The sequence below is a fragment of the Oncorhynchus nerka genome, linkage group LG10, assembly GCF_034236695.1.
Source record: "Oncorhynchus nerka isolate Pitt River linkage group LG10, Oner_Uvic_2.0, whole genome shotgun sequence".
In the NCBI taxonomy this organism is placed as follows: Eukaryota; Metazoa; Chordata; class Actinopteri; order Salmoniformes; family Salmonidae; genus Oncorhynchus; species Oncorhynchus nerka.
The window spans coordinates 50,640,602-50,668,355 of NC_088405.1; the positions used below are offsets into that span (position 1 = coordinate 50,640,602).

The window sequence follows — 27,754 nt, forward strand, 5'->3', positions numbered from 1 at the left end:
GTAGACTTTTTGGTTATAGCTTTATTTGTGTATATATATTTATATATATATATATATATATATATATATATATACACACTTTCAAAACTTTATAACTTATATTTAACTTGATGTTATAGTTTATGACAACTCCATCTATTGACATTGTTACGTTGTTCTTTAGAAGATGCTAGTCAACTGTACACTGGGTATAGGCCTACTGCACACAGAAAATACAGACCAACTGGTCTGTGAGCAGCCAGGGGCAGTGTAACAGATACTGTGAGCAGAACGCACCCTCCTAGACTTTGACATTTGCTTCCCTCTCATGTTCTCATCCGATGGTGCAACTACATAACAAGCTGTATTAGAGAGAATGTCAGCGAGGTTTGAGGGCTGAAATTCAAGCAAAACATCAAGCAACATCATGAGGAGCCGTAGTAACTCTGGGGTGAAACTCGACAATTATGCGCGGATGGTTACGAAAACAATACTACGTCACCAGGTGAGTGCACTGTGGGCCTATTTATGACAATAGGTTACCCTTGATGTGCTGTATGTGTAGTAGCCTACTTATTTACCCATGTTCAGATCATGTAAAGCAAAAAATAATAATCCCATGACTGACACTTAAAGGGAAACTCCTCTAAAAAACTATCTTTTGGTCTTGTTTTTCATTAGTCAACTGTTGATACAGTCCCAAAATGTGTTTGCATGACATCAGTCAAGTTTTCAAGATATTGGCCTCATGAGGATGTGATCGATGACACTTTGCTAGAAAGTCCAATATCTTGAAAACTTGACTGCTGACATGCAACACATTTTGGGACTGTATCAACAATGGACTAATGAAAAAAATATATATATATATAGTATTTGAGTAGAGCTGTCTTTAAGTCAATCTCCGATCGATTGCCTGGGGCTAAGTTAACCTCCCCTTTCATATAAAAAAGTAATGACCATCATGCTTTTAGGGAAAGAAGATTTTGTAAGTATGTTAAATTGCGAGTTTGACCAATTCCAGTCCCCTTGCTTAGTGGGTCTGGGGTATTCCCTGCGATCATTTTTATGTAGACGGAATGAGAGGCTCAGTTCTAGGGACTTTTTAAAAGGACTCCAACTCCAAAATGAATTTTTATTGAGGTTCTACACTGATCTAAAAAACGACCTCTCCAGAATCCATATGACGGATATCTGAGGCCCCGCTAGGCCTAATTACTAACTACCAAACAGAAACTGAAATAACAATTTACAAATATAATTTGTATTTTAAACTGCACTGCTTGCCTGTTGGAACAATTCAGAATTTGTCACATCAGTCAACATAAACGGTGGTTAGAATTCATTCACTATGACTGGCTGATTGTGTGTAAATGATAGTGGATTTTGATTTACAATCAATTGAAATTATAGGAAGAAATAAAATGTCAATGATTACTATTAGTTTGATTATTATTATAATTGCATGTGAATGCTTACACATGGGTGATATTGTGTGTAAACATTCATGTTAAGTATGTATGTATGTATGTATGTATGTATGCATGTAATCACCATGTATCTGTGTATGTCCAGTGTTACTGAATGTGATGCTATGTTCCTCTTATGACCAGGATCCGGTGACGGGGCTTCTCCCAGGGGACCCGGAGAACCACCATGCCTGGGTCCGGGACAATGTTTACGGCATCCTGTCTGTGTGGGCCCTCAGCTTGGCCTACCGCAAGAATGCTGACCGAGATGAGGACAAGGCGAAGGCCTACGAGCTGGAACAGGTGGGAGGGCCCTTCCAGTTACCTGTCTGTCTCAAACCAGTATTGTTTAAAAAAAGTTTGAATGGGAGTAACGCAAGTATATATTTTCTAATACCTGGCTGACAGTAACCCCTATAATTATCTTCACGTCTGTCCTTGGCATAGGGATTTAGCAGCTGTAAATAGACCTAAATTGGTCCGGCCCATGGTAGGTCAGTGTGTGTGTCTGTTCCCACATGGAAATGCCAGGGGGCAGGCCATTACGCTTGGGACGGGTTTCAGGTTACTCTGATTCTGCTGGCTGATGGGGGAGGTTGAAGGTCATGGTTGAGACTGGGTGCTGACTATCTCTCCCTCTATCTCTCCACAGAATGTCGTTAAACTCATGAGGAGCCTGCTGCAGTGTATGATGAGGCAGGTATGCAGGCAAGGATTGTGCCATTCACAGTTGTAATGTGGGCCATGGAAAGAGTTTAATCACACTTCAGCTTGCATGCTGTGGTGGTTCATTTCTAATCGAGCAAAAGGAAATCAAAGGAAAGGTCACTGTTTGAAATAAACATGTCAATAAGATCAACATACTGTACACAGATGACAGAATATGACCTGTGGCTTCTCTTTTAGGATTAGCCTACAAACTGCTTTTTTTTTATTGACCTCAAATGAACTGGTCTTAAGTCCTGGTGTTTGTGGTTGTTCCATTTTTCTCAGATTGACAAAGTGGAGAAGTTTAAATACAGCAAGAACAAATCTGACTGCCTGCACGCCAAGTATGATTCCCAGACAACTGCCACGGTGGTGGGAGACGATGAGTGGGGTCACCTGCAGGTGGATGCCACCTCCATATTCCTGCTCTTCCTGGCCCAGATGACTGCATCAGGTAAACTCATACTCCACTGTGTGCCCCAGTGGCATCGGCATGATTTTAGCAATGGCGTGGACGCATTTCAGCACAGGGTCTGGGGGTCTCCCCCCCTCCGGCATTTTCTGCATTTAAAGGCCCAGTGCAGAAACAAACAAAAAAATATCAATATCAAATTGTTTCTGGGTAACGATTAAGTACCTTGCTGTCATAGTTTCGCATTAAAATGGTCAAAAAGTTCCAAAAACAGATTTTAGCCCCAAAAACGAATTCAAGCAGTAATTTTGCAAGACTGTCTGGGACTGATCTGAGTGGGGAGGGGTAGGGCGCCAAAGCAGTGCATTAACCACAATGTGGATCAATCCACCAACATAGAGGGGCCTAATGGGAGGGATATGTAACCTGGAAATTAGCTGTTATTGGCAGAGAGGTTTCGAACGCTCTTTGTTATTGGTGTATTAACTTATACCACCTGGTGATGTCACCTGGCAAGCCAAAATTTCACTCATGGAAAACCTGTTGATGCGAAAGTCCTGTGTAGATTGCATTTTCAACCAACAACCATTACATATCACATAACATTTTCACACTTTTAAAGTGTTAGTTTCTTCAGCTGTTGTATAACTATGATACAAAATACATGAAAAACAGAATTGACTGCACAAAGATTGCCATTTTTCCATTCACTATAATTGTGTATCCTGTTTTCGGCTAACGATGCCTGCAGTACCGCGGTCGGCCTTGAACTTCTGTGGTTTCAATACAGGGGGCAGTCATTCTCCCCTGATTTGCACCCAAAGATATTGAAAATGTCAGGTTCCTGTCATGCCAAATAGTGTAAGCTGGCAAATAGTGTTCACCCCCTGCGTCACAATGGGCTAAAACAGGGTCACACAGGGTGTTTTTTGGTAGTCTTACAAATCTTCATGGTATCAAAAGTATACACCACACACACACATGGTTTTGGTTCAAATTGAAGAAGACACCTGTCCCATGTCAGATATTGAGTTAAATGTGTTTAAGTTTGGGTTTACATCCCAATATTACACTTTATATACAGAAGATTAAAACATTTTTAAAAAACACTTGTTTGTTGTTATTAGGTGTACACGAAGAGGGCTATTCAAAGATGCTCTGTTGGTCAATGATCCAGTGTTCATTTTGTAGATTTAGTCTTAGTCACATTTTTGTCAGTTGAATAATGATTTAGTGTAGTTATTGTCAACATTTCGAAAACAGTGGGCCATTTTAGTCAACGAAATGCCCTTTTGTTTTTAGTCACGTTACATTTGTATTGCCTCATTAACCTATAGTAAGCATACATCACTGACTTTCATGTGCACAAACATACATAGCCTTGTCCTACCAGCATATTTTTCTGCATAACATATCTCATAAAGAAAGGGGGAGTGAGAGAGGGGGGGTAACTCAAAACACATTAGCTAGATCTCTAACACTAAATATATTACCCACTGCTAGTAGTCATGTATTAATCTAACAGTAAATGCAATGTCCTAAAAACACGATGCAGTTGTACCCTGCAACTCTATATGCACTTGCAATGGCTGATGCGCAATTGCGCATTTCCTGTCTAAAAGCCATATAACAAATCCCAGTTGTAAAATAGTTGCCATTAAGCTCAATATTAAATCAAACATGTTCCTTTCCTCTCAACAACTAATTAGCTCACATTTGTTTCTCTTTAAATAAATATGAGCTTGCGCGCGTTGTAGTATTCTCTCCTCGAGCTGTCGTGTGCTGTGGAGCTTTTGTAAGGACTGTAAGCCACTGTCAATTATCATTACAAATGATTCAAGTAGTTTCTTCAAAAGCTATGGATTTCTCCCAATTGCTTTTGAAATGTTCGAGAATCAGACGCCTTTTTTCTCTCCCGGAGCGCACATCATCAGCCCGCTCATCACAGCAGCAGCGAAACAGGCCCAGGGCCAGGGCAGACACGTTCATTACAGGACTCATGATGATAATGTAGTTTACTGTTTGACCAAATCATGGTTTTTAGCAGCCCCCCCAAAAAAATAGGACGTTTTGAGCGAGGTCACCATGTAATGGATGTTCAGCTCGCACTAATGCGACCAATGGGAAATTTGACTCACAGCCAAGTCAAAAGCTAACTCAATGGGAGTAAATGATCGCAGACTGGAGCCCTGCCCCTTGACATACTATAGCTATTGTAATCAAAGTTCTGTCGTAAGTAGTGGTCTGATAGGTTGCAGCAAGCTAACTAAGTAGTCTTATCAATCTGTTATTACCTGAGCGTATATGTTGGAATGATGCGCTTTCAGATGGCTCTTGAGGTTGATATTATTTTTTTCCCTGTCAACGTTTCTCCCGTAGAAACGTGACATTTGGTCTTGTTTGAATCAACACAATAAGCAAAGTGGCTCCGAACGTAGCCCATTTTTCTACCGGGAGTTTGTGCCACCAGGTTGCTGCCAGATTGGAAAACAATTGGAGGACAGAGAGGTGACTGGTGAATGACCTGTGCTGGGTTTCTCAAAAGCGTTATGAGCACTATGATCATCCTAATTCCATTGAAACTAAATGGACGAAAGATGATTTTAGTGCTCCTGCTCTGAGACCAGGTTGCAATGCTACAATGGTTTTGGGAAACCTAGCCCTGGGCTTGGTATTGATTTTCTACCCCATTGCAACATTGCAATGAGAAAGCCTTACTAAATCAAGCATGATTTTGATTGGACCCAACAAATAACACTGAAAAGCTCTCAATCTCCAAAAACTATTGTTAGCAAGATACGCTAGTTAGCATTAGCTTGCGAAACTACCTCTTAGCTTCATTCATACTGGACACATAGACATAAAAATGGTATCCCTCTGAGAAAGTCCCAAAGTATCCCTTTAACAAATCACATAATAAGTTCCATGGACTCATTCTGTGAACAATAATAGTGGTTGACATTTTTATGACCACCCCATCTCTACCACACGCATACAATTATCTGTAAGGTGCCTGAATCGAGTAATGAATTTCAAGCACAGCTTCAAGCACAAAGATCAGGGATGTTTTTCAATGCCTTGCAAAGAAAGGCAATGATTGGTGGTTCTGTAAATAAATGTAAAAAAAGCAGATGCTGAATGTCCCTTTGAGCATGATGAAGTTACTCATTTGGATGGTGTATCAATACAGCTAGTCACTAGAAAGATACAGGCGTCCTTCCGAGAGGGGTCCAGCTGCAGCATCATCTCTCAGAACCCTTCGGGTCTCTACGCTGCCACCCACTGATATGTAATCTCTCAGGAAAAGTGGTGGTTTCGAGAAGAACCATATAATGAGAAGTATGGGTTTCAAAAGGTGCCACTCAAGATGTTGTTTGTTTTCATTGCTGCCAGCTAACGTTAGCTACATTAACTTATTAAAAATGAATTAATTTTACAATGTATTATTTATTATTGAAAATTTGAAATAATAATAATTGAAATATCTAGTCATGGCGGTTCTAGTAGTTATGGAATTTCAGAGCTTCTAGTGTTAAAAGACTACTTTTAAAATGCCCACTTCTCCTTATATGGTTCCTTTTGAAAGCCAACTCATTTAAAAAAAAATAACTTTTCCTGAGATGTACTGAGATGACATATCAATGGGTGGCAGCATAGAGGCCCTGAGGGATGACTGCTCTGAGAGATGAAGCTATTGGTCCTTCCTAACTCAGTTGCCAGAGAGGAAGGAATCTGCTCAGGGAGTTCACCAAGGCCAATGGTGATTTTAAAACAGTTACAGAGTTTAATGGTTGTGATATGAGAAAACTGAGGATCAACAACATTCTAGCTACTCCACAATAAATTACAGAGTGAAAAGAAGGAAGTCTGTATAGAATACAAATATTCCAAAACTTGCATCCTGTCTGCAACAAGGCACTTAAGTAACACTGCACAAACTTTGGCAAAGCAATTAACTTTTTGTCCTGAATACGAAGCATTCTGTTCCAACACAAGATATCACTGAGTAACATTGACAGGGCTTAAAGAATTTTCAAAAGAATAATGGACAAATATTGTACCATCCAGGTGTGCAAAGCTCTTAGACTTACCCCCAAAACACTCACAGCTTTAAGGTGTTTCTAACATGTAGGGGAGTATAAGGGGGGTGATGTCATGTCCTGACCTTAGTTCCTTTTTTATGTCTCTGTTTTAGTTTGGTCAGGGCGTGAGTTGGGGTGGGCATTCTATGTTGTGTATTCTAGGTTTTGTATTTCTGTGTTTGGCCTGGTATGGTTCTCAATTAGAGGCAGCTGTCACTCGTAGTCTCTGATTGAGAACCATACTTAGGCAGCCTGTTTTCCCACTATGGGTTGTGGGTAGGTATTTTCTGTTTAGTGTTTTTGTTGCACCTTGCAGAACTGTTCGTTTGTCGGTTTGTTGTTTTTGTTTGAGTGTTCATCTTTATTAAAAGTATTATGAATACGTACCACGCTGCACTTTGGTCCTCTTCTCCTTCTCCCAACGACAATCGTTAAAGAACTACGCACCACAACCGGACCAAGCATCGTGGTAACCAGGAGCAGAGGGTTCTGGACTCCTGGACTTATATTAGGAGATATTGGAAGGCAAGGGACCCTGGGCACAGGCTGGGGAATATCGCCGTCCCAAGGAAGAACTGGAGGCAGCGAAAGCTGAGCGGCGGCAATATGAGGTAAGGCAGCGCAACAGGCACGAGAGGCAGCCCCCAAATCTTTTGGGGGGTGGCACACGGGGAGACTGGCGGAGTCAGACGATAGACCTGAGCCAACTCCCCGTGCTTACCGGAAGAAGTGCAGTACTGGTCAGGCACCGTGTTATGCAGTCAAGTGCACGGTGTCGCAGGAAGTGCTCATAGCCCGGTGCGCTATTGGCCAGCCACCCGCAAGTGCCATGCGAGAGTGGGCATCCAGCCAGGGCGTATTGTGCCGGCCCAGCGTGTTTGGTCTCCGGTACGCCTTTTCAGCCCAGGGTATCCTGTGCCGGCTCTGTGTACTGTGTCTCTGGGGCGCTGGGAGGGTACAGTGCGTCCTATTCCTACGCTCCGCCCGTGCCGGTCAAATGTGGGTATTGTGCCTAAGGGAGAGGTGCGAGTGGTATGCACCAGATCTCCAGTGCTCACCCACAGCCCGGTTCAACCTGTGCCTGCACTCTGGAGGGTCTGGGCTAAAGTGGTCATCCAGCCTGGAGGAGTGGTGCCAAGGCTGCGCACCAGAGCTCCAGTGATCCCCCACAGCCCGGTCCATCCGGTGCCTCCTCCATGCACCAGGCCTCCTGTAGGTCTCCCCAGCTCTCTCCGTCTCCTCCCTCCAGGTTCCCCCGTCTGTCAGGAGCTGCAGGAGCAGCCCGTCTGTCAGGATCTGCCGGAGCCGCCCGCCTGTCAGGAGCTGCCGGAGCCGCCAGTCAGTCAGGAGCTGCCGGAGCCGCCCGTCACTCGGGAGCTGCCGGAGCCGCCCGTCAATCGGGAGCTGCCGGAGCCGCCCGTTAGTCAGGAGCTGCCAGAGCCGCCCGTCAGTCGGGAGCTGCCGGAGCCGCCCGTCAGTCGGGCGTTGCCGGAGCCGCCCGTCAGTCGGGAATTACCCGAACCGCCCGTCTGTCGGGAGCTGCCGGAGCCGCCCGTCAGTCGGGAGTTCCCGGAACTGCCCGTCAGTCGGGAGCTGCCGGAGCCGCCCGTCAGTCGGGAGCTGCCGGAGTCTCCCGTCTATTCAGGGCCCGCTGCAAGGGTCCCCAGTCCAAGGTCGGCGGCGAGGGTCGCCGCTCCAAAGACGCCACTTAAGTGGTCTAAGACTATGGTGGAGTGGGGTCCACGTCCCGCGCCAGAGCCGCCACCGCGGACAGATTCCCACCCAGACCCTCCCCTATGGGTTTAGGTTTTGCGGCCGGAGTCCGCAGCTTTGGGGGGGAGGAACTGTCATGTCCTGACTTTAGTTCCCTTTAGTTCCTTTTTTATGTCTCTGTTTTAGTTTGGTCAAGGCGTCAGTTGGTTGGGGTGGGCATTCTATGTTGTGTATTCTAGGTTTTGTATTGGTTTTGTATTTCTGTGTTTGGCCTGGTATGGTTCCCAATCAGAGGCAGCTGTCGCTCGTTGTCTCTGATTGAGAGCCATACTTAGGCAGCCTGTTTTCCCACTATGGGTTGTGGGTAGGTATTTTCTGTTTAGTGTTTTTGTTGCACCTTGCAGAACTGTTCGTTTGTCGGTTTGTTGTTTTTGTTCGAGTGTTCATCTTTATTAAAAGTATTATGAATACGTACCACGCTGCACTTTGGTCCTCTTCTCCTTCTCCCAACGACAATCGCTACAGGTGAATATTTATCTAATCAAGATATATAGATGCTTTATTTATTTATAAATGTTATAGTTTTTTCTCCCACTTTGACATTACAGAGGATTTTGTGTAGATGGTTGACCAAAAATTACAATTAAATACATTTTAATCCCACTTTGTAACACAACAAAATGTGGGAAAGGGGTTGTGAAAACTTTCAGAAGGCACTGTAAGTTCAGCAGGAACCTGGAATACAATATACAGTACATAGACATAAACAGTGTCACGCCCTGACCATAGAGAGCCCTCGGGGTTCTCTATGGTGTTTTAGGTCAGGGTGTGACTAGGGGGGGTTTCTAGCTATTATATTTCTATGTTGGTGTGTGTATATGGTTCCCAATTGGAGGCAGCTGATGATCGTTACCTCTAATTGGGGATCATACTTAATGTGTCCTTTTTCCCACCTGCGATGTGAGATATTGTTTTGTTTAAGTGCCTATGTGTGCAACGTATTTCACGATCGTTATTGCGTTGTTGTTTTTGGAAGTTCCATTATCATTAAGATGTGGAACTCTTCTCAAGCTGCGCCTTGGTCCAATTATTCATACGACGGTTGTGACAAACAGTCACGAATACAATTTAAATAATGGGCAACCCTTGACGTTTTCCACATTTTGTTGTGTTTTAATTGTAATTTTTGGTTAATGATCTACACAAAATACTCTCATGTCAAAGTGGAAGAAAAAATATAACATTTATCCACCTGGATTAATTGGATAGAAAATTATTGGAGGGGGGTTCAAAAAGCCCTCTTGAATATTGAGGGAGGATGTGTCACCCCCCCCTCTTATATGTCAACTGCTCCTATGGTGTGCCCTCTCCTCTCCTCCAGCATTGCTGCAACCTTAATAGATGCAGTCCGGGATAAGCACGCAACATATGGACGTAACCTATGAAATGATTTTGGAATCTATAGAAATGCATTTATTAATCTCTACATTTTGTTTTTGACAAGTATATTACATTACAAAGACCTGAATGCATATTTTGAAATGATATGTGAACTGAAGATAAACATTCAAAAGTTGTTTTTCAATCCTGTCTGCTGTCATTGGCAGGCCTTCACATCGTCTACACTCGGGATGAGGTGGACATCATCCAGAATCTTATGTTCTACATCGAGGCTGCATATAAAGTGGCAGTATGTAAAAATAAAAATATTTAAAAAAAAATTGGACATGATGTTGACGTTCAGTGTATTTGCAGAGTGCTACGGTAGCCACGTGTCTTTGATCTAGAAGTATGAACCAGTTGTTAATCAGTTTGATTTGTGTTGATTTTCGCAGGATTTTGGCATGTGGGAACGTGGGGACAAGACAAACCAGGGGATTCCGGAGATCAACGTCAGCTCAATCGGCATGGCAAAAGTAAGTTGTCTTTTACACAACATGTACTGAATATCAATGTCTGTTGACTTATACTTATGGAACGCTTGTTGATAGCACAAATCACGGACGCCAATAACACTCAGCCAATTCTGTTTGCCCCCCTTCCGTCTTTTCATCAACTAGCAACTTATAATAAATGCGACCTTTTACTGTGGGTGATACCAATGGGTATTATTTCAGTGTCATAGTAATGTGTGCACACTGACAAAGGGATTGTCATATTGACAACAGCCATCTATTTTCCCATGTGTGTCTGTAGGCTGCACTTGAGGCCCTGGATGGCCTCAATCTGTTTGGCGCCAATGGGGGTCATGAATCGGTAGTCCATGCGTTAGCTGACGATATTCAGCGCTGCACGGTAAGCCTTAGGATGGCCATAGAGCGAGGACAGGAGCCCAAGCTCCCAGCGACATGTTCACACTCACTTTCTCAAGTCTTTGAAGAAGACATTACTCTCTCCCTCCCCCCTTTCTCTCTCCCTTTTTTATATGGTCAGTCAATCCTTAGTTCCATGTTGCCAAGAGCTTCCACATCCAAAGAAGTGGATGCTGGGGTTCTGTCCATTATCTCGTACCCAGCGTTCGCTGTGGAAGATATTGACATCGTTAATATGACCAAGGAGGAAATCATTTCCAAGTTGCAGGTGAGGTTGTCCTCTACTGTTACATTCAGTGTTGTCCTTGTTTGGAGTTTATCTATTAAACATTTTGTGTTAAATATCAGCCTTTTAATTAATAGTCTGGTATTAACTGCCGAGGAGAGTGTGGTGAAACGTGTGGTGTATTGGAATAGGAAGGTGATGACAGGGCCGGTCAGTGCGGTGTGCCGACATTCTCTGTCTGTTAGAGCAGAACACTGTAATGACGACTGTAGCATGAGAGCACAGCCCATATGGTCGATGTGTCACTAACTGTCTCTCTATCTTTCCTCTTAGGGGAGATATGGATGCTGCAGGTTCCTCAGAGATGGACACAAAACCCCCAAAGAGGTGAAAATTATATTTCATATTTATGTTTTGCCTCTTTTTTTGACTGGCCAAGATATCTACCCCCACAGCCTTATTCCACCTTCAACTGATGAATGGATTCCTTTGTGTAATTTTGATATATTCTGTACATGTTCATGTGAACTCCAGGACCCCAGTCGCATATATTATGAGTCATCTGAGCTGAAGCTCTTTGAGAATATTGAATGTGAGTGGCCACTTTTCTGGACTTACCTCATTCTGGATGGGATCTTCATCAACAGCCCTGAGCAGGTCAGTCAGGGGGGATGCGGACATACAATGGCCAGGGTGTAATGGCTCCATTCGGAGACCGCGTCCATTCGGTCTCGTGTGTGGGTTCAATTGTGATCAAGAGTTTGCCCTGTGTCATCAGGTGCAAGAATACAGAGATGCCCTGGAGGCTATTATGATCAAACAGAAGGATGGCCTTAGCCTGTTGCCTGAGCTCTATAGTGTCCCTGCAGACAAGGTGAGGGCCACCCCCATCTACATTCATTATCATAATAACTGAGTCCACATAGAATATACAGCAGGTAAAATTAGTACTGTGTGTTTTATACAGGTAGACGAGGAGTATGAGAATCCCCATTCTGTAGAGAGAGTTCCCATGGGCAAGTTACCTCTGATGTGGGGACAGTCTCTGTACATACTGGGAAACCTGATGGCTGATGTAAGTCAATCTATTCACTGTTTTCGGTAACACTTTATTGGGATAGTCCATCTGTAGATGCTCTACAGACTATCTACTAACCCTAGCTCTAACCCTAACCCTAACCCTTATTGTAAGCTTAAACTTAACCCTCACCCAAACCCTAGTCCGAACCTTAACCCTTATTCTAAGCTTAAACTTAACCCTCACCCAAACCCTAGTCAGAACCTTAACCCTTATTCTAAGCTTAAACTTAACCCTCACCCAAACCCTAGTCAGAACCTTAACCCTTATTCTAAGCTTAAACTTAAACTTAACCCTCACCCAAACCCTAGTCTGAACTTTAACCCTTATTCTAAGCCCAACCCTAACTGTAACCTTAGCAAGCAGTTGCTTGTCAAGTTGGTTGGCAGTATGTCCATCTGTAGAGCATCTATAGACTAGACTATACTAGACTAGACTAATAAAGTGTGACCCGGCTTTCCTTTTAATTACACTACACAGGGTTAGTCAAGAATGTTCATTATTGTTGAAAATGTATCATTATTTCTCATTGAATGGATGAGGTGTTTACAAGTACCCAAACAAAATGTAGAGTGCATTGAAATCTTAATGCCATGAACTACTATGATCAACATGATTATTGTTGCGTTATATTGTACGTAATGCCCTTGTGACTCTCAGCGGTTATTTCCTTTCTTCGAGACCAAAGTTTTATTTGTTTAGTTATTTTTGTGTTGGAGGGGTTAATGGTCCATTTCAAATTCAAAGTTCATAAAAACCTGTACCCGTAGGCTGCCAAAAAAAAAATGAAAAAAGTGTTTTTAAGAAATATATACAGATTTTAATACTAAATTCAGTGTCCCATTCCCCGAACCCCACCCAGCCAATGTGTCTCCATCCAACCCCCACCTCCCACTCCCGGAAACCATGTTTCGCACCCTTTCCCACCTCCCTAGGGTTGTTTGTCAGTCAGAAGGTGAATGGTACACATTCTCAATTGTCTCAAGGCTTAACAATCCTTCTTTAACCCGTCTCCTCCCTTTCATCTACACTGATTTGAAGTAGATTAAACAAGTGACATCAATAAGGGGTCACAGCTTTCACCTGGATTCACCTGGTCAGTCTATGTGATGGAAAGAGCAGGTATTTTTAATGTTTTGTACACTCAGTGTCTATACAGAATGTTGTTTGTACGTATGTGTTGGCCTTTGTGAATTGTTTCTTTGTATGGGTTGGGATTTAGCCGAGATGATTCTTTACAGAGTCAAGTATATTTGTCCAGGCCTCAGTTGTTCCTTGACGAGCACCATTCATTCGTTCTGTTGATAATTCTGATGTTAGAGCTTCTAATAGTAACTGTATCCACTGGTGACTTGGGAGAGAGTGATGTGATTACCATCTAAGAGCCAACGTTTTTCACAGCTGTGCTGCCTACCAGCAGTAATCGTCTCTGATTGACTGAGAGATTCAAGAAGCTATCATCGTTAAGTAACATAATAGATGCAAAGCATTGAATATTTATATTCATACACTTCAAAATTAATTTAGTAACTTTGCCCCAGAAGCATTCGACTGCAGGTCACTCCCACGTCATATGGAGGAATGTGCCTACCTTATTTAGGGGACATAGTGAACAGTTGGGGCCAATCTCATCGTAAAATGTTTCCTTGCTGTTAAATACAGTCTGTGAACAAATGTTCATGTATTTTCTGATCATTTATTTATAAAGCCTATTCGGTAGTTTGGTTTCCCAAGGGACTCCATAGCCCAGCATAGCTGATCTAAGTTGTAAATACAGAAAAAGAAGTTGCCTGGTAATGTGTATGTGTCTTTCAAATCTTGGAATTTTCTCAAGCCATTATTGTCCAGTTTTTCAGCAAGGGTACATATTCCACATTTGGACCACTGGGGGGGGGGGGGGGGTGCAAATCAAACGATCAAATGTATTTATAAAGCCCTTTTGACATCGGCCGATGTCACAAAGTGCTATACAGAAACCCAGCCTAAAATCCCAAACAGCGAGCAATGCAGATGTAGAAGCACGGTGGTTAGGAAAAACTCCCTAGAAAGGCAGGAACCTAGGAAGAAACCTAGAGAGGAACCAGGCTCTGAGGATTGACCAGTTCTCTTCTGGCTGTGATGGGTGGAGATCATAACAGTACATGGCCAAGATGTTCTAAACTTCATAGATGACCAGCATGGTCAAATAAAAGTAATAGCAGTGGTTGTAGAGGGTGCAACAGGGCAGCACCTCAGCAGTAAATGTCAGTTGGCTTTTTATAGCCGATCATTCAGAGTTAGAGACAGCAGGTGCGGTGTAGAGAGAGAGAGTCGAAAACAGCAAGTCTGGGACAAGACAGCACGTCCAGTGAACAGGTCAGGGCTCCATAGGCGCAGGCAGAACAGTTGTAAATGGAGCAGCAGCACGACCAGGTGGACTGGGGACCTCAAGGAGTCGGGCCAGGTAGTCCCGAGGCATGGTCCAAGGGCTCAGGTCCTCAGAGAGAAAGAGAGAGAATTAGAGAGAGCCCACTTAAATTCACACAGGACACCGGATAAGACAGGAGAAATACTCCAGATATAAGACTGACCCTAGCCCCCCGACACATAAACTATTGCAGCATAATTATTGGCGTCTGAGACATGAGGGGTCAGGAGACACTGTGACGCCGTCTGACTATACCCAGACAGGGCCAACCAGGCAGGATATAAGCCCACCCACTTTGCCAAAGCACAGCCCCCACACCACTAGAGAGATATCTTCAACCACCAACTTACCATCCTGAGACAAGGCGGAGTATAGCCAACCAGGTCTTATTGTAAAATATTGGAGTATGAGCATGCCATTTTGATTAGGGTGAAATGCTAGTGCCTGGAAATACACGTTCAAGTTTGGTACGGATAGTCCTATGTCTTTCCTTGTTTGCAAGTTTGTTAATTTTATTCAGGCTCGCTTACCTTGCTACATACATTTTGAAATAGCACTATGGATTTTTTTCCCAATAGCCAGAAGGGAGAGTATTTGGTTATTTCGGATAAATGTATACAACGGAAACTGACAAATTCTCAATTGATTTCCATGTCCTTATTTTTTAGGGTTTTTTAGCCCCAGGAGAGATTGATCCTCTGAACAGACGGTTTTCCACTGTATCCAAACCTGATGTTGTGGTTCAAGGTAAGATTGTTGACAACTCCATTGTGTCCTCCTCCCAGAGCGCTAAGAACCTTGGCGTGATCCTGGACAACACCCTGTCGTTCTCAACTAACATCAAGGCGGTGGCCCGTTCTTGTAGGTTCATGCTCTACAACATCCGCAGAGTACGACCCTGCCTCACACAGGAAGCAGCGCAGGTCCTAATCCAGGCACTTGTCATCTCCCGTCTGGATTACTGCAACTCGCTGTTGGCTGGGCTCCCTGCCTGTGCCATTAAACCCCTACAACTCATCCAGAACGCCGCAGCCCGTCTGGTGTTCAACCTTCCCAAGTTCTCTCACGTCACCCCGCTCCTCCGCTCTCTCCACTGGCTTCCAGTTGAAGCTCGCATCCGCTACAAGACCATGGTGCTTGCCTACGGAGCTGTGAGGGGAACGGCACCTCAGTACCTCCAGGCTCTGATCAGGCCCTACACCCAAACAAGGGCACTGCGTTCATCCACCTCTGGCCTGCTCGCCTCCCTACCACTGAGGAAGTACAGTTCCCGCGCAGCCCAGTCAAAACTGTTCGCTGCTCTGGCCCCCCAATGGTGGAACAAACTCCCTCACGACGCCAGGACAGCGGAGTCAATCACCACCTTCCGGAGACACCTGAAACCCCACCTCTTTCAGGAATACCTAGGATAGGATAAAGTAATCCTTCTCACCCCCCCCTTAAAAGATTTAGATGCACTATTGTAAAGTGGCTGTTCCACTGGATGTCTTAAGGTGAACGCACCAATTTGTAAGTCGCTCTGGATAAGAGCGTCTGCTAAATGACTTAAATGTAAATGTAAGATGATTACATCAGGCAGTCTGAAAGAAGAAAAGATATTGACCTCAGTAGGAGAATACACATATTTGTATTCATGTGTACAGTAGGTGACTGTGATAAATTGCAGTACAAAAGATGCCATTTGGAAGAGATTGTGCCTAACTGAGTCTCATAAATCTGCTACAGTGATTGAAATAATACATTCTCTTGGTGTTAATTGTTTTAAATGACTATAATAAACGAGAGACTCCTTTAGCTCTTGAGGTTCCTTTAAACTAGACAAAATTGAAGTGTTCTTGTCTGATTTGCTTTCAGTGTCCATCTTAGCTGAGACGGACCACATCAAACATCTGTTGATGAAACAAGGGATAGATGCTGATACCTTGGAGGACATCCATCCTATCAGAGTCCAACCCTCCAGGGTGTTGAGCCACATCTATGCAAGGCTAGGTGAACTGAACACTACACCTAGAGATGAATTAAAAGGATAAAGATACAGCCTAATGCTTGTGCTAATAGCTTTTGTTGTTTATGATGTTAATTTAACTTCTTGGCTTTAAGAGCCCATTTCTGTGATGTGTAAGCCAGGTTTAGAAATATAATGTATGCCATGATTGTCCCAAAAACTATTCATCGTGTTGGCCATGCAGGTCGCAACCAGAGACTAGGCCTCACTGGGAGACCATACAGACGCATTGGCACTCTGGGGACATCAAAATTCTACATCATCCGTGACACTGTCTTCTCCTTCACCCCTCAGGTGAGATGAAGCCCTGTCAGGACATGTTGTGTGTTAGCTACCAGCTGTTGATTACACTCAACACGGACATCTCCCTGTCTCTCTTGTTATGTCCAGTTCATTGATCATCAGGAATTCTACTTGGCGTTGGACAACCACATGATATTGGAGATGCTGCGCAATGACCTTTCCTACCTGGCTTCCCGCTGGAGAATTACCGGCTGTCCCACGGTCTCCTTCCCCATCTCATCCAATATGCTCAGTGAGTCACTTGAACTGACCACCGCCCCATCATGACTCTGCAGCCTAATCAAATAGTATACCGTACGTAACGTCCTCCTGACAATCCACTCTCTGGAACTCTATTTCAGCTGATGACCACAAAGAGCTGGACCCTGCAGTACTAGCCGTTCTGAGAAAACTGCAGGATGGTTACTACGGCGGAGCAAGGTGAGGTGTTCCTGATAGAAGAATGGCTAATTAGATCGTGGGATTGAGTTCCACCGACTGGCCTATTAGAATGATCAACGTCAGTGTCAAAACCAGAAAGGGACATTTCCTAAAGGGAAATGTGTGTCTGTGTGGTCTGGAGGTATTTAATGGTTGTGAAACATTGTTAGTGACGGCAGAAAGTAGTGGTGTAGGGATTAGTAGTAATAGGGCCTTCGTAGGCTATGTGTATGTTATAGTGAGTTATTTTAGGGTGGTTGGTAAGTGTGGAGTTATTATAGTGAGCTAGTATAGTCGGCTAGAGTGAGTACTTAAGCTCTGAGCAATGTTTTAGTTTGAACGTTCTGAATGTTCTGTGGACATGATTTCAGTTTAGAATGTCGAAGCCTTTATTCCGCCATTGAAATGAATGGCGACGCAACACGCTTTATAGGTTATGAAGTGTGAGTTAAAGCAAAAAGCTGTAGTGGAGCAATCTAAGTTGAGTCGGTCTCTGCACATTTCAACTTTGGGTTGGTGTTTGTCGTGGAAACGGATCAAGAGCAGTGGCGAATCTAACATTTACCTTTGAAGTCTACGGAGCTTTTACGCAAGTGTTGAATGGATATAGTTTAAAAAGCACAAATAACATCAACAATACTTTATAAATTGGGTCAATATGTTGGTTTGGAGTATGCAGCATAAATGGTTCAAGAGCAGGAGAAAATCCAAATCCATCCTATTGTAACCTATGGAGAGTTTATACTAATATAAAATGGTTGTAGTTGAAAAAGTATAATCAGTATAAAAATCATTTTGACAAGCAATCAATTGTGATTAATTCAGCACATTTAAACATTGTTCTTGAACTGTTTATGGTTAAAAACACTAAACCAATTCTAAAATATGCAGACTTACACAACTTACATTGCTTGTCAAAAGTGTGTTGATACTACTGTATGTATACTTTTGGAACTATAACCATTTTACATTTGCATAAAAGCTCCATAGACTTCAAATGGTAAATGTGGACACGACGCCGGCAAATCAAAATATTTTCCATTGAAGCCTATCGAGCTTTTATGCTAATTTAAAATGGTTATAGTTAAAGAAGTATACATGCAAAGCTGAATACAAGCACCCTATTCCAGTTTTCAAGTTTGAATGGCGTTTGTAGCTTAAACGGTTAAAGACCAGTTACGACCGGAATTTTTACGATTCTAACCAATGAACATTGGAATCCATTGGGAGTTATGCAAATATGGTTGTCGTGTGAAAACTGTAAGTAGCATCAAAAAGTTGTTTTCAAGCACACTGAAGACAGTCAGCCTGCACACTTTAATGTTGTTTTGGTGTTGGTAGCTTTTACAGTTTTGGCACTACACGTGGCAGCGGAAAGCAAAATAATAATACGAGTAATTGTCGGATTTTCAAAGTTGTTCTTGCTTTCAGCAAGCACACCTAATGACGTTGGTTGCTCTTCCCCTCCTCATGCAGGGTTCAGACAGGGAAACTGTCCAAGTTCATGAATACTTCCTGTTGCTCTCAACTGTCCTTCATGGACGATGGTGAGCAGGGTGGTGACTACAGTGGTCACCATGACAACAGTGTCTGTGTGGTTACAATGCTGTTGAAGCTGTGCATGGCCTGATAGTGTAATGATGTTAGGGAGATGGGCTAGAGTGGGTAAAGCCTAGGAAAATGACTTTTGTCTCAGGCAAAACATCACAAGATCCTAAAGTTCATCTCTAGCAAAAGAAATGTCAGAAGAAAATAGGTTTACCTGTTTTCACGTTGCCGTAAAACCTTGTCAATACAACAACAACGCCTGTTTTGATTGTTACTTCCTTACCCTGTTGTCAATTCCCACACAACTAACCATCTTAAAATCTCCCTACCATCTCGTAAACCATCTCGTACCATTTCTTACATTTGACATTTCTTCTGTATATTTACTGGAGTCTTCGTAGCTGACTGATAATAAGTCAGCTAACTGACAGTGTACTGGCTGGCTGCACGTGTCGCTCATTTTGTAAGCATGCTTATAGATTCCTTGAAAGGTCATTTACCTGTGCGTGCGCGTGCGTGTGTCCCACTCTTTTCAGAGGTGGATGACCTGGCTCAGTATCTGGACCAGTTGCTGTCCATACCGAAACACAGCGAAAAGATCAGCTCCCATAAAGGCGGTCTGAACCGCTTCCGGGCGTTGGCCAGAAAGACCCGTGAGATGGTCTCACTGGTGCACAAAGCACGGGAGCTCGACATCCACAGTGAGCCGCGTGCCTTCTACTCTATACTATCTGTCGTTTTGTGGAGGACTTTTTTGTTGTTGTTATTTTCTTGAAATGTATTTCAGATAAACCACACACACACACACACACACACGCGGTCACCATCTGGGTATCATGACAATGTTCCTCTGACCTCTCCCTCCACAGACGTGCACATGTACCTCCCAACCAAACTGTTTCGCTCCCGTCAGCCAAACCTCCACCTGGTGGATGTGGATGGCAGGGTATGGCATTGTACCTTGTGAATGTCATGTCTGCGGATTGTTAACCAGTGTGATGTTGTATCCACTGAGTTGTGCACCGTGTCTCTGTCTCCCAGAGCTCCAATGCCACACCTCCAGCCCAGATGAATCTGCCCAGGGACACGACTGGAGCTATAGACTACCAGGCCCTGGTGCAGGTGCTGAAGCAGACCCAGAACCTTCAGGATCAGGCCGACATCCTCTACATTTTCTTCAAAGACAAGTAAGGACCCATTCTAAACCACAAATTCCCTATACCCAATGAGTGGTTGGTTTTGCTGGTTCATACTAGCTAGGTAGATTTTGTAGAGATGGGCTGATTTGTGTTTGTTTTTCTGTGTGTGCGTGTGTGTGTCAGGGGTATGGACTGGGACACTAAGCTGCACGGTAAAGGCTCCACTGTTAGACGGCTGCTGAGCAGTCTGTACGACAAGGCTGGGAACCTGAAACTCTGGGGCCTCGTCCGCATGATCTCTGGCATGCTCCGGAAGAAAGTGGAGGAGCTGGATGAGGTATCTATCCACTCACTGCCCATCTCACTGTCACACCACACCATTGATAGGACCGGTTACACTTGAACTTGGTGTCGGAAATTAGCCGCAGAACCACAGACACATTTCAAATCCATTCATAACGGTTTATCCTCCTTACTCATGTTGATTCATGCACTGTTATTTAGGTTAGCCAACATACATGGTTGATCAGATCCAAAGTTCTTAAATGACAGGAAGGTAGTGCCACGTCTCAGGTGATCAGATATACCATTCCAATGTTTTTTTTTACCTCTGAACTTTAGGTGTTTTTTTTGTTGCTTTGTTGACAGGCCTGTTCAGATCTGCTGGCCCACCAGAAGCACCTGACAGTGGGTCTCCCCCCTGAGCCAAGGGAGAAGACCATTTCAGCGTGAGCTCACCGTCCTCAATCCTTCACACACCCGGCACCCTCATGACAGTATTCAGCATATATTTTTAGAAAGAGACCAAATGGAAAGACAGAAACAAGCTCTGCTTTGTGAGTGATGTTGTCATTGTATCCACATAGCCCCATGCCCCCTGACATGCTGGCAAAGCTAATTGATGTGGCCAGTGAAAATAATCTGACCATCGCCATTCTCACTCAGGTAAGGACGATATGAACGCCCGTGGCTCAGATATTCAAATTATAATTCTGAATGCAATGGTTACTACTAGTCCCAGCGGTATGTTGCGTATTGATTTGTGCCTCAGCGTGCTGTAAGCTGGTGTTTGTGTTCCCCCTGCAGGAGATTATGGTGTTCCTGGCAATGTGTATCCGCACCCAGCCAAAACTCTTCAGTGAGATGTTCCGTCTCAGGATCGGACTGATCATCCAGGTCATGGCTACTGAGCTGGCCCAGTCTCTCAACTGCTCTGGTGCGCTGACATAGCACTAATGCTAGGGTCAGATGTTACAACCTTCAGATTGATCTTAGCGATGGTTCCTTCCATTATGTTATACAGTATACGATGGCATCACTACATTAGACGTTTGCAGACAGTCGGACACATTTTTAAAGCGACCATTTCTATCATTTATAGGTGATGTGTGTCTTTGAGATGTAAGGTCAGAGGAGGGAACATGTAGAAACAAGTGTGTGTTCTCTGTGCGTGTTCCAGGCGAGGAGGCCACGGAGTGCCTGATGAACATGAGCCCTTCAGAGCTAAAGAACCTCCTGCACCACATTCTCAGTGGGAAAGAGTTTGGCCTGATGAAGAGTGGTGAGTGACAATGGCTTCGATCATCGTTGATATTAGTAGCTTACCGGAGAGCTGCTCAAAAACCGGCACGTACGTTTTCTCCGTTTCATCCTACTTGTATTTTGTCAAGTAGCCATTTTGTCTGTGGTGTTCTTTATTTTAAGTGGATCATTCTTTCCCACTGTATATTTGCAGTGCGTTCGGGTGCAACAGGTACAGACTCCATTGCCATCCAGGATATTTTGCCTAACTCTAAGAGTGTGGGCGGTAGCAAACATCAGAGTAAAGTGAGGAAGCTGGTGAGGACACTATACTGTGTTATGTATGACTGCATGGTGATCTACGTCATCAATACAGACATACCATTGAGGACGTACTAATGTGCCCGCTGATCGATTTGCCTTTTTACCTTGTGTTTTTTTGCAGTCCTTATCCGTGCATTCCCTTGACATCGAGCACATTGAATCAGGGGTGAGTGGCTTGGGTCAGTGAGTACAGAAAGTAGAGATTGAGCATGCACATGTACACGTGTGCATATACACGGAGTGTACAAAACATTAGGAACACCTGCTCTTTCCGTGGCAGACTGACCAGGTGAGTCCAGGTGAAAGCTGTCATCCCTTACCGATGTCACCTGTTCAATCCACTTCAAATCAGTGTAGATGCCGTGAGACCATTGAGACATGAATTGTGCACGTGTGCCATTCAGAGGGTGAATGGGCAAGACAAAATGTTTAAGTGCCTTTGAACGGGGTATGGCATTAGATGCCAGGTCTAAAATGATTGCCACCCTTTTATAAAGATGCGCAAAAAAAGACTGTAAATTATACAATACAAATACTGAGCTATATTGTATGTAAAAAATAATATATATTATTTTATACTATATTTTATACTTATGCTCAGGGAAAGAGATTTTGTTTTCAATACTTTGCGAGGATGACGGCACTGAGCCTTTTTCTAAAATGTTTTATGAGATTATAGAACACGTTGGGAAGGATCTTGGATTATTCCTCCATACAGAATCTTTCCAGATCCTTGATATCCTTTGCCGGCACTTATGGACTTGCCCTCTTCGAGTCAAATCACAGGGTTGAATTTTTTACATAAGCAAAAGCAAAAGACAACTTAACATTTACATACATTGATGACATCACACTTGCTCAGACCCACATCTTCCGACAGTATCCACACCCAATGATCATCAAATCAAATGTATTTATATAGCCCTTCTTACATCAGCTGATATCTCAAAGTGCTGTACAGAAACCCAGCCTAAAACCCCAAACAGCAAGCAATGCAGGTGTAGAAACACGGTGCCTAGGAAAAACTCCCTACAAAGCCCGAAACCTAGAGAGGAACCAGGCTATGAGGGGTGGCCAGTCCTCTTCTGGCTGTGTCGGGTGGAGATTATAACAGAACATGGCCAAGATGTTCAAATGTTCATAAATGACCAGCATGGTCAAATAATAATAAACACAGTAGTTTTCGAGGGTGCAGCAAGTCAGCACCTCAGGAATAAATGTCAGTTGGCTTTTCATAGCCGATCATTAAGAGTATCTCTACCGCTCCTGCTGTCTCTAGAGAGTTGATAACAGCAGGTCTGCGACAGGTGTGCTACCTGTCCGGTGAACAGGTCAGGGTTCCATAGCCAAAGGGCAGAACAGTTGGAACTGGAGCAGCAGCACGGCCAGGTGGACTGGGGACAGCAAGGAGTCATCATGCCAGGTAGTCCTGAGGCATGGTCCTAGGGCTCAGGTCCTCCGAGAGAGAGAGAATTAGAAAGAGCATACTTAAATTCACACAGGACACCGGATAAGACAGGAGAAGTACTCCAGATATAACAAACTGACCCTAGCCCCCCGACACAAACTACTGCAGCATAAATACTGGAGGCTGAGACAGAAGGGGTCAGGAGACACTGTGGCCACATCCGATGATACCCCCGAACAGGGCCAAACAGGAAGGATTATAACCCCACCCACTTTGCCAAAGCACAGCCCCCACACCACTAGAGGGATATCTTCAACCACCAACTTACCATCCTAAGACAAGGCCGAGTATAGCCCACAAAGATCTCCGCCACAGCACAACCCAAGGGGGGGGGGGGGGCGCCAACCCAGACAGGAAGATCACGTTAGTGACTCAACCCACTCAAGTGACGCACCCCTGCTAGGGACAGCATGAAAGAGCACCAGTAAGCCAGTGACTCAGCCCCTGTAATAGGGTTAGAGGCAGAGAATCCCAGTGGAGAGAGGGGAACCTCTTGCAGAGACAGCAAAGGCGGTTCGTTGCTCCAGAGCCTTTCCATTCACCTTCACACTCCTGGGCCAGACTACACTCAATCATATGACCCACTGAAGAGATGAGTCTTCAGTAAAGATTTAAAGGTTGAGACCGAGTCTGCGTCTCTCACATGGGTAGGCAGACCATTCCATAGAAATGGAGCTCTATAGGAGAAAGCCCTGCCTCCAGCTGTTTTCTTAGAAATACTAGGGACAATTAGGAGGCCTGCGTCTTGTGACCGTAGCGTACGTGTAGGTATGTACGGCAGGACCAAATCAGAAAGATAGGTAGGAGCAAGCCCATGTAACGCTTTGTAGGTTAGCAGTAAAACCTTGAAATCAGCCCTTGCCTTAACAGGAAGCCTGATGTTTCTAATGCTTGTAAGACTCTGCCCCATCTAACTTCAGATCATGTTGTTTGTCTTTTTCTGTCTATTTTTTTTCTATATTTTAATAATAAAGCATTTGACCCTTCCATTCTCTTAACGTAAACCAGAGGTTTTCAATGGGCTTCAAGTCCGGAGACAGATGGCAATTGCAAAATGTTGATTTTTGTGGTCGAAGGATGTCAAGGATGTGGAAAGATTCTAAATGGAGGAACGGTCTGAGATCCCTCCCAATGTGTTCTCCAATCTCATAAAACATTTTAGAAAAAGACTTTGTGTCTTTATCCTCACGAAGCGGGTTCATTCTATAATACTCAAAACAGGGGTGCCAATAATTTGGACCCATTTTTTAAATTACCTGTTGAACAGAATCTCTTTCTCTGAGCAATTATGTTAGTATAAAATAATATTTCCCTTTTTTTACCAGCAATATAGCTCAGTATTTGTATTATTTATTTTATACCGTGTTTTTTGCTCATCTTAATCAAGGGTTCCAATATTTTGTACCTTACTGTATATATGAATATGTACAGTACTTCAAATCATGCCGTTTGTCTTTTTCTGTCTGTATTTTTTCAATATTTCAATAATAAAGCATTTGATCCTTCCATTCTCAGTCAAAGGTTTGGACAAACCTTCTCATTCATGTCAATGGCGTGCGTCCTGGGAGCGGAGTCAGGTGCAGGAGAGCAGAGAGTTGTGAACAGGCGCACACTTTATTGAGGCAGGAGAAACTAACAGACAGACGTCACTGCGTCGAAACCTCCAGCCAATGCAGAAGTGAAAACGCGCAAACAGTCACAGTAATACTGTATAAACACAATGACATACCTCGTGAAATAGAACACGGAATAAACGCATACCAGTAAAGCGCGTCAACATAGACACGTAACACAAAACAATCGCGCACAAAGACATGAGGGGGACCAGAGGAAAAAATACATGTAGTGTGATTGGGGAATGAAAACCAGGTGTGCAGGGAACAAGACAAAACAAATGGATAAATGAAAAATGGAGTGACGATGGCTAGAAAGCCGGTGACGTCGCGCACCCGTACAAGGAGAGGGGCCGACTTCGGCGGGAGTCGTGACAATTCAAGGGTTTTTCTTTATTTTTACATTGCAGAATAATAGTGAGGACATCAAACCTATGAAATAACACATATGGAATCATGTAATACAATGGACATTAGACCAGTGGAAATCTGTCCTTTGGTCTGACGAGTCCAAATTTGCGATTTTTGGTTCCAACCGCCGTGAGACACAGAGTAGGTGAATGGATGATCTCCGCATGTGTGGTTCCCACCGTGAAGCATGGAGGAGGTGGTGTGGGGGTGCTTTGCTGGCGACACTGTCTGTGATTTATTTAGAATTCAAGGCAGATAACCAGCATGACTACCACAGCATTCGGCAGCGATACACCATCCCATCTGGTTTGCACTTTGTGGGACTATCATTTATTTTTCAACAGAACAATGACCCAAAACACACCTCCAGGCTGTGTTTAGGGCTTTTTGAACAAGAAGGTGAGTGATGGAGTGCTGCATCAGATGACCTGGCCTCCAGAATCACCCGACATCAACCCAATTGAGATGGTTTGGAATGAGTTGGACCGCAGAGTGAAGGAAAAGCAGCCAACAAGTGCTCAGCACATGTGGGAACTCCTTCAAAACTGTTGGAAAAGCATTCCTCATGGAGCTGCTTGAGAGAATGCAAAGCTGTCATCAAGAGAAAAGTGTGCAAAGCTGTCATCAAAGCAAAGTGTGGTTACTTTGAAAAATATAAACTATAAACTATATTTTGATTTTGATTTAACTTTTTTGGTTACTACATTATTCCATATGTGTTATTTCATAGCTTTAATGTCTTCACTATTATTCTACAATGTAGAAAATAGTAAAAAAAAAATATATATATAATTAAAAACTTGATTGAGTAGGTGTGTCCAAACTTTTGACTGTACATAACTTCTGGGAATACAATACCACAAATATGTATTATGTGATAAACTCAAGTGGTTTTATACGATCTAACAATGAAGAGAAAGCTTAACTATAAGTGTTTGTTTTCCCCTGGTGTGCTCCAGCGGTACAGACTCCCATCCATCGAGTCGTTGCAGAGCGCTACAGAAAAGATGGCGGTGAGAGACAGCCGCCATGGCCAGTGGTTACGTAGGAGACGTCTAGACGGAGCCCTCAACAGAGTCCCTGTCGGCTTTTACCAGAAGGTCTGGTCCATCCTCCAGAAGGTGAGATGCTGTGGGCGACAGGTACTCTTTGCACAGTAGTCCAAACACTTTGTTCTAGCTGGTACATGTACAATTAGCATCCGTGAAACTTGTTTCTACCTGGTTCATAGATGTAATTGCCCTACTTTATTTTTCAGTGTGACGGTCTATCTATTGTGGGGTGCATTCTCCCAGCGTCAACCACAAGAGAGGTACGCCCTAAAAGATCTCCAGGCTGAGCCACATCAACTTCACGTTACTCCTTCATCTAAATGATTTCACCTTCCTGTACTCATTCAAGCACATGCTCACCTCTGAACCAGATTTGTTCAATATCACACTACATGATGCACTAACTATTTCCTATCCACCTCCCCTGGGGGGGTTGTTGATCACAGATGACCCCCGGTGAGATCAAGTTTGCAGTGCACGTGGAGACGGTGCTGAATCGCGTGCCCCGGCCAGAGTACCGCCAGCTGCTGGTGGAGGCCATACTGGTGCTCACCCTGTTGGCCGAGGTGGAGCTGGAGAGCATCGGCAGTGTCATCCATGTAGATAAGATAGTCCACATGGCCAGTGAAATGTTCTACCACGACCAGGTCAGTCAGTGGCCATACGGTAGTCTCACCTCTGCTGGCGAAACAGACCGCTGTTCTTTCAGCATTGATTTTCACAGTGGAACATGTAAAATAAACATTGTTTATTGTGCTTGTTATTCGGTTACATTTACTATTCATGTATTTACTACTATTCAGTTACATTTCCTGTAAACCCCCACATGTTAAAGGACATTAAATAGCACATTGTCTTTGCAATGTCATCCTTACATTGTGTCCATATTCCCCTCTTCTGCAGAAAGTGCTGGGGGCTGACGACACCCTTCTGGAGAAAGATCACTCCAATGGGATCTGCAGGCTGCTGTATGACAGCGCCCCTAGTGGCCGCTACGGCACTATGACCTACCTCTGCAAAGCTGTGTGCACCTACACCCAGGACTTCTTGCCAAGCGGTGCATGTGCCATCCAATGAGCTTCTATTAGTCTGTGCCCTCCAATTAGCTAACAGCAACACATACTGTAGTAGGGCTCAGAACCTGAGAAAGGCTGATTTTTATCTAGTCACCTGACCTTTTCATCATGGAGTTGAATTTGTTTTGATATATCCCAGCAAGCCTGTGCCTGACATGAACAAATCGTTGTGAGGGGTCCCAGTATTTTAAATACTAACTTCCTCTGATATGGCAGATTATTCTCAGAAAAATTAATGAAGATAGGTTTCCAGACTTGTTATTTACAGCAGGTAGATATTTCTTACCATAAAGATGGTGCAGTGATTCTATGTCAAGAGTGAGCGGTTGTCGCAACACTAGTGGTAGTGCTGCTTTTGAAAATGATAATTTTCCTATTGTGATGTGACAGGTGTACTGTATGGATCTTTGATTAATACAGCATAGTGGCAATCTTGTACACTTTGTGAGTGACAGTGCTTCAAGGCCCTCTCATAGCCAACTGGCATG

The 27,754-nt window shown here is 43.8% G+C and overlaps 1 protein-coding gene across 1 annotated transcript; it reads left to right on the plus strand.

The window, feature by feature from the left end:
- Positions 1-290: 290 nt before the first annotated feature.
- LOC115135482 (phosphorylase b kinase regulatory subunit alpha, skeletal muscle isoform-like) lies at positions 291-27,702 on the plus strand. The gene is made up of 32 exons (XM_029670205.2): positions 291-484; positions 1,593-1,751; positions 2,101-2,148; positions 2,442-2,610; positions 9,971-10,053; positions 10,199-10,279; positions 10,560-10,658; positions 10,797-10,943; positions 11,235-11,288; positions 11,436-11,558; positions 11,680-11,775; positions 11,869-11,976; positions 15,055-15,133; positions 16,241-16,375; positions 16,576-16,685; positions 16,782-16,926; positions 17,036-17,114; positions 18,591-18,661; positions 19,199-19,363; positions 19,532-19,608; positions 19,704-19,849; positions 19,985-20,138; positions 20,450-20,529; positions 20,668-20,746; positions 20,888-21,017; positions 21,261-21,362; positions 21,537-21,640; positions 21,768-21,812; positions 26,098-26,259; positions 26,397-26,450; positions 26,637-26,837; positions 27,094-27,702. The coding sequence occupies exons 1-32, from the start codon at positions 407-409 to the stop codon at positions 27,265-27,267; spliced, it is 3,537 nt and encodes a 1,178-aa protein (XP_029526065.1). The 5' UTR covers positions 291-406; the 3' UTR covers positions 27,268-27,702.
- The last annotated feature ends 52 nt before the right edge of the window (positions 27,703-27,754 follow it).

Excerpts from the sequence above, each read along its gene's own strand:
- LOC115135482 (XM_029670205.2), top strand. The coding sequence starts at position 407 with ATGAGGAGCCGTAGTAACTCTGGGGTGAAACTCGACAATTATGCGCGG. Across the intron at positions 11,559-11,679 it reads TCATCAACAGCCCTGAGCAG|GTGCAAGAATACAGAGATGC; the intron begins GTCAGTCAGGGG and ends CTGTGTCATCAG. Across the intron at positions 19,850-19,984 it reads TACATTTTCTTCAAAGACAA|GGGTATGGACTGGGACACTA; the intron begins GTAAGGACCCAT and ends TGTGTGTGTCAG.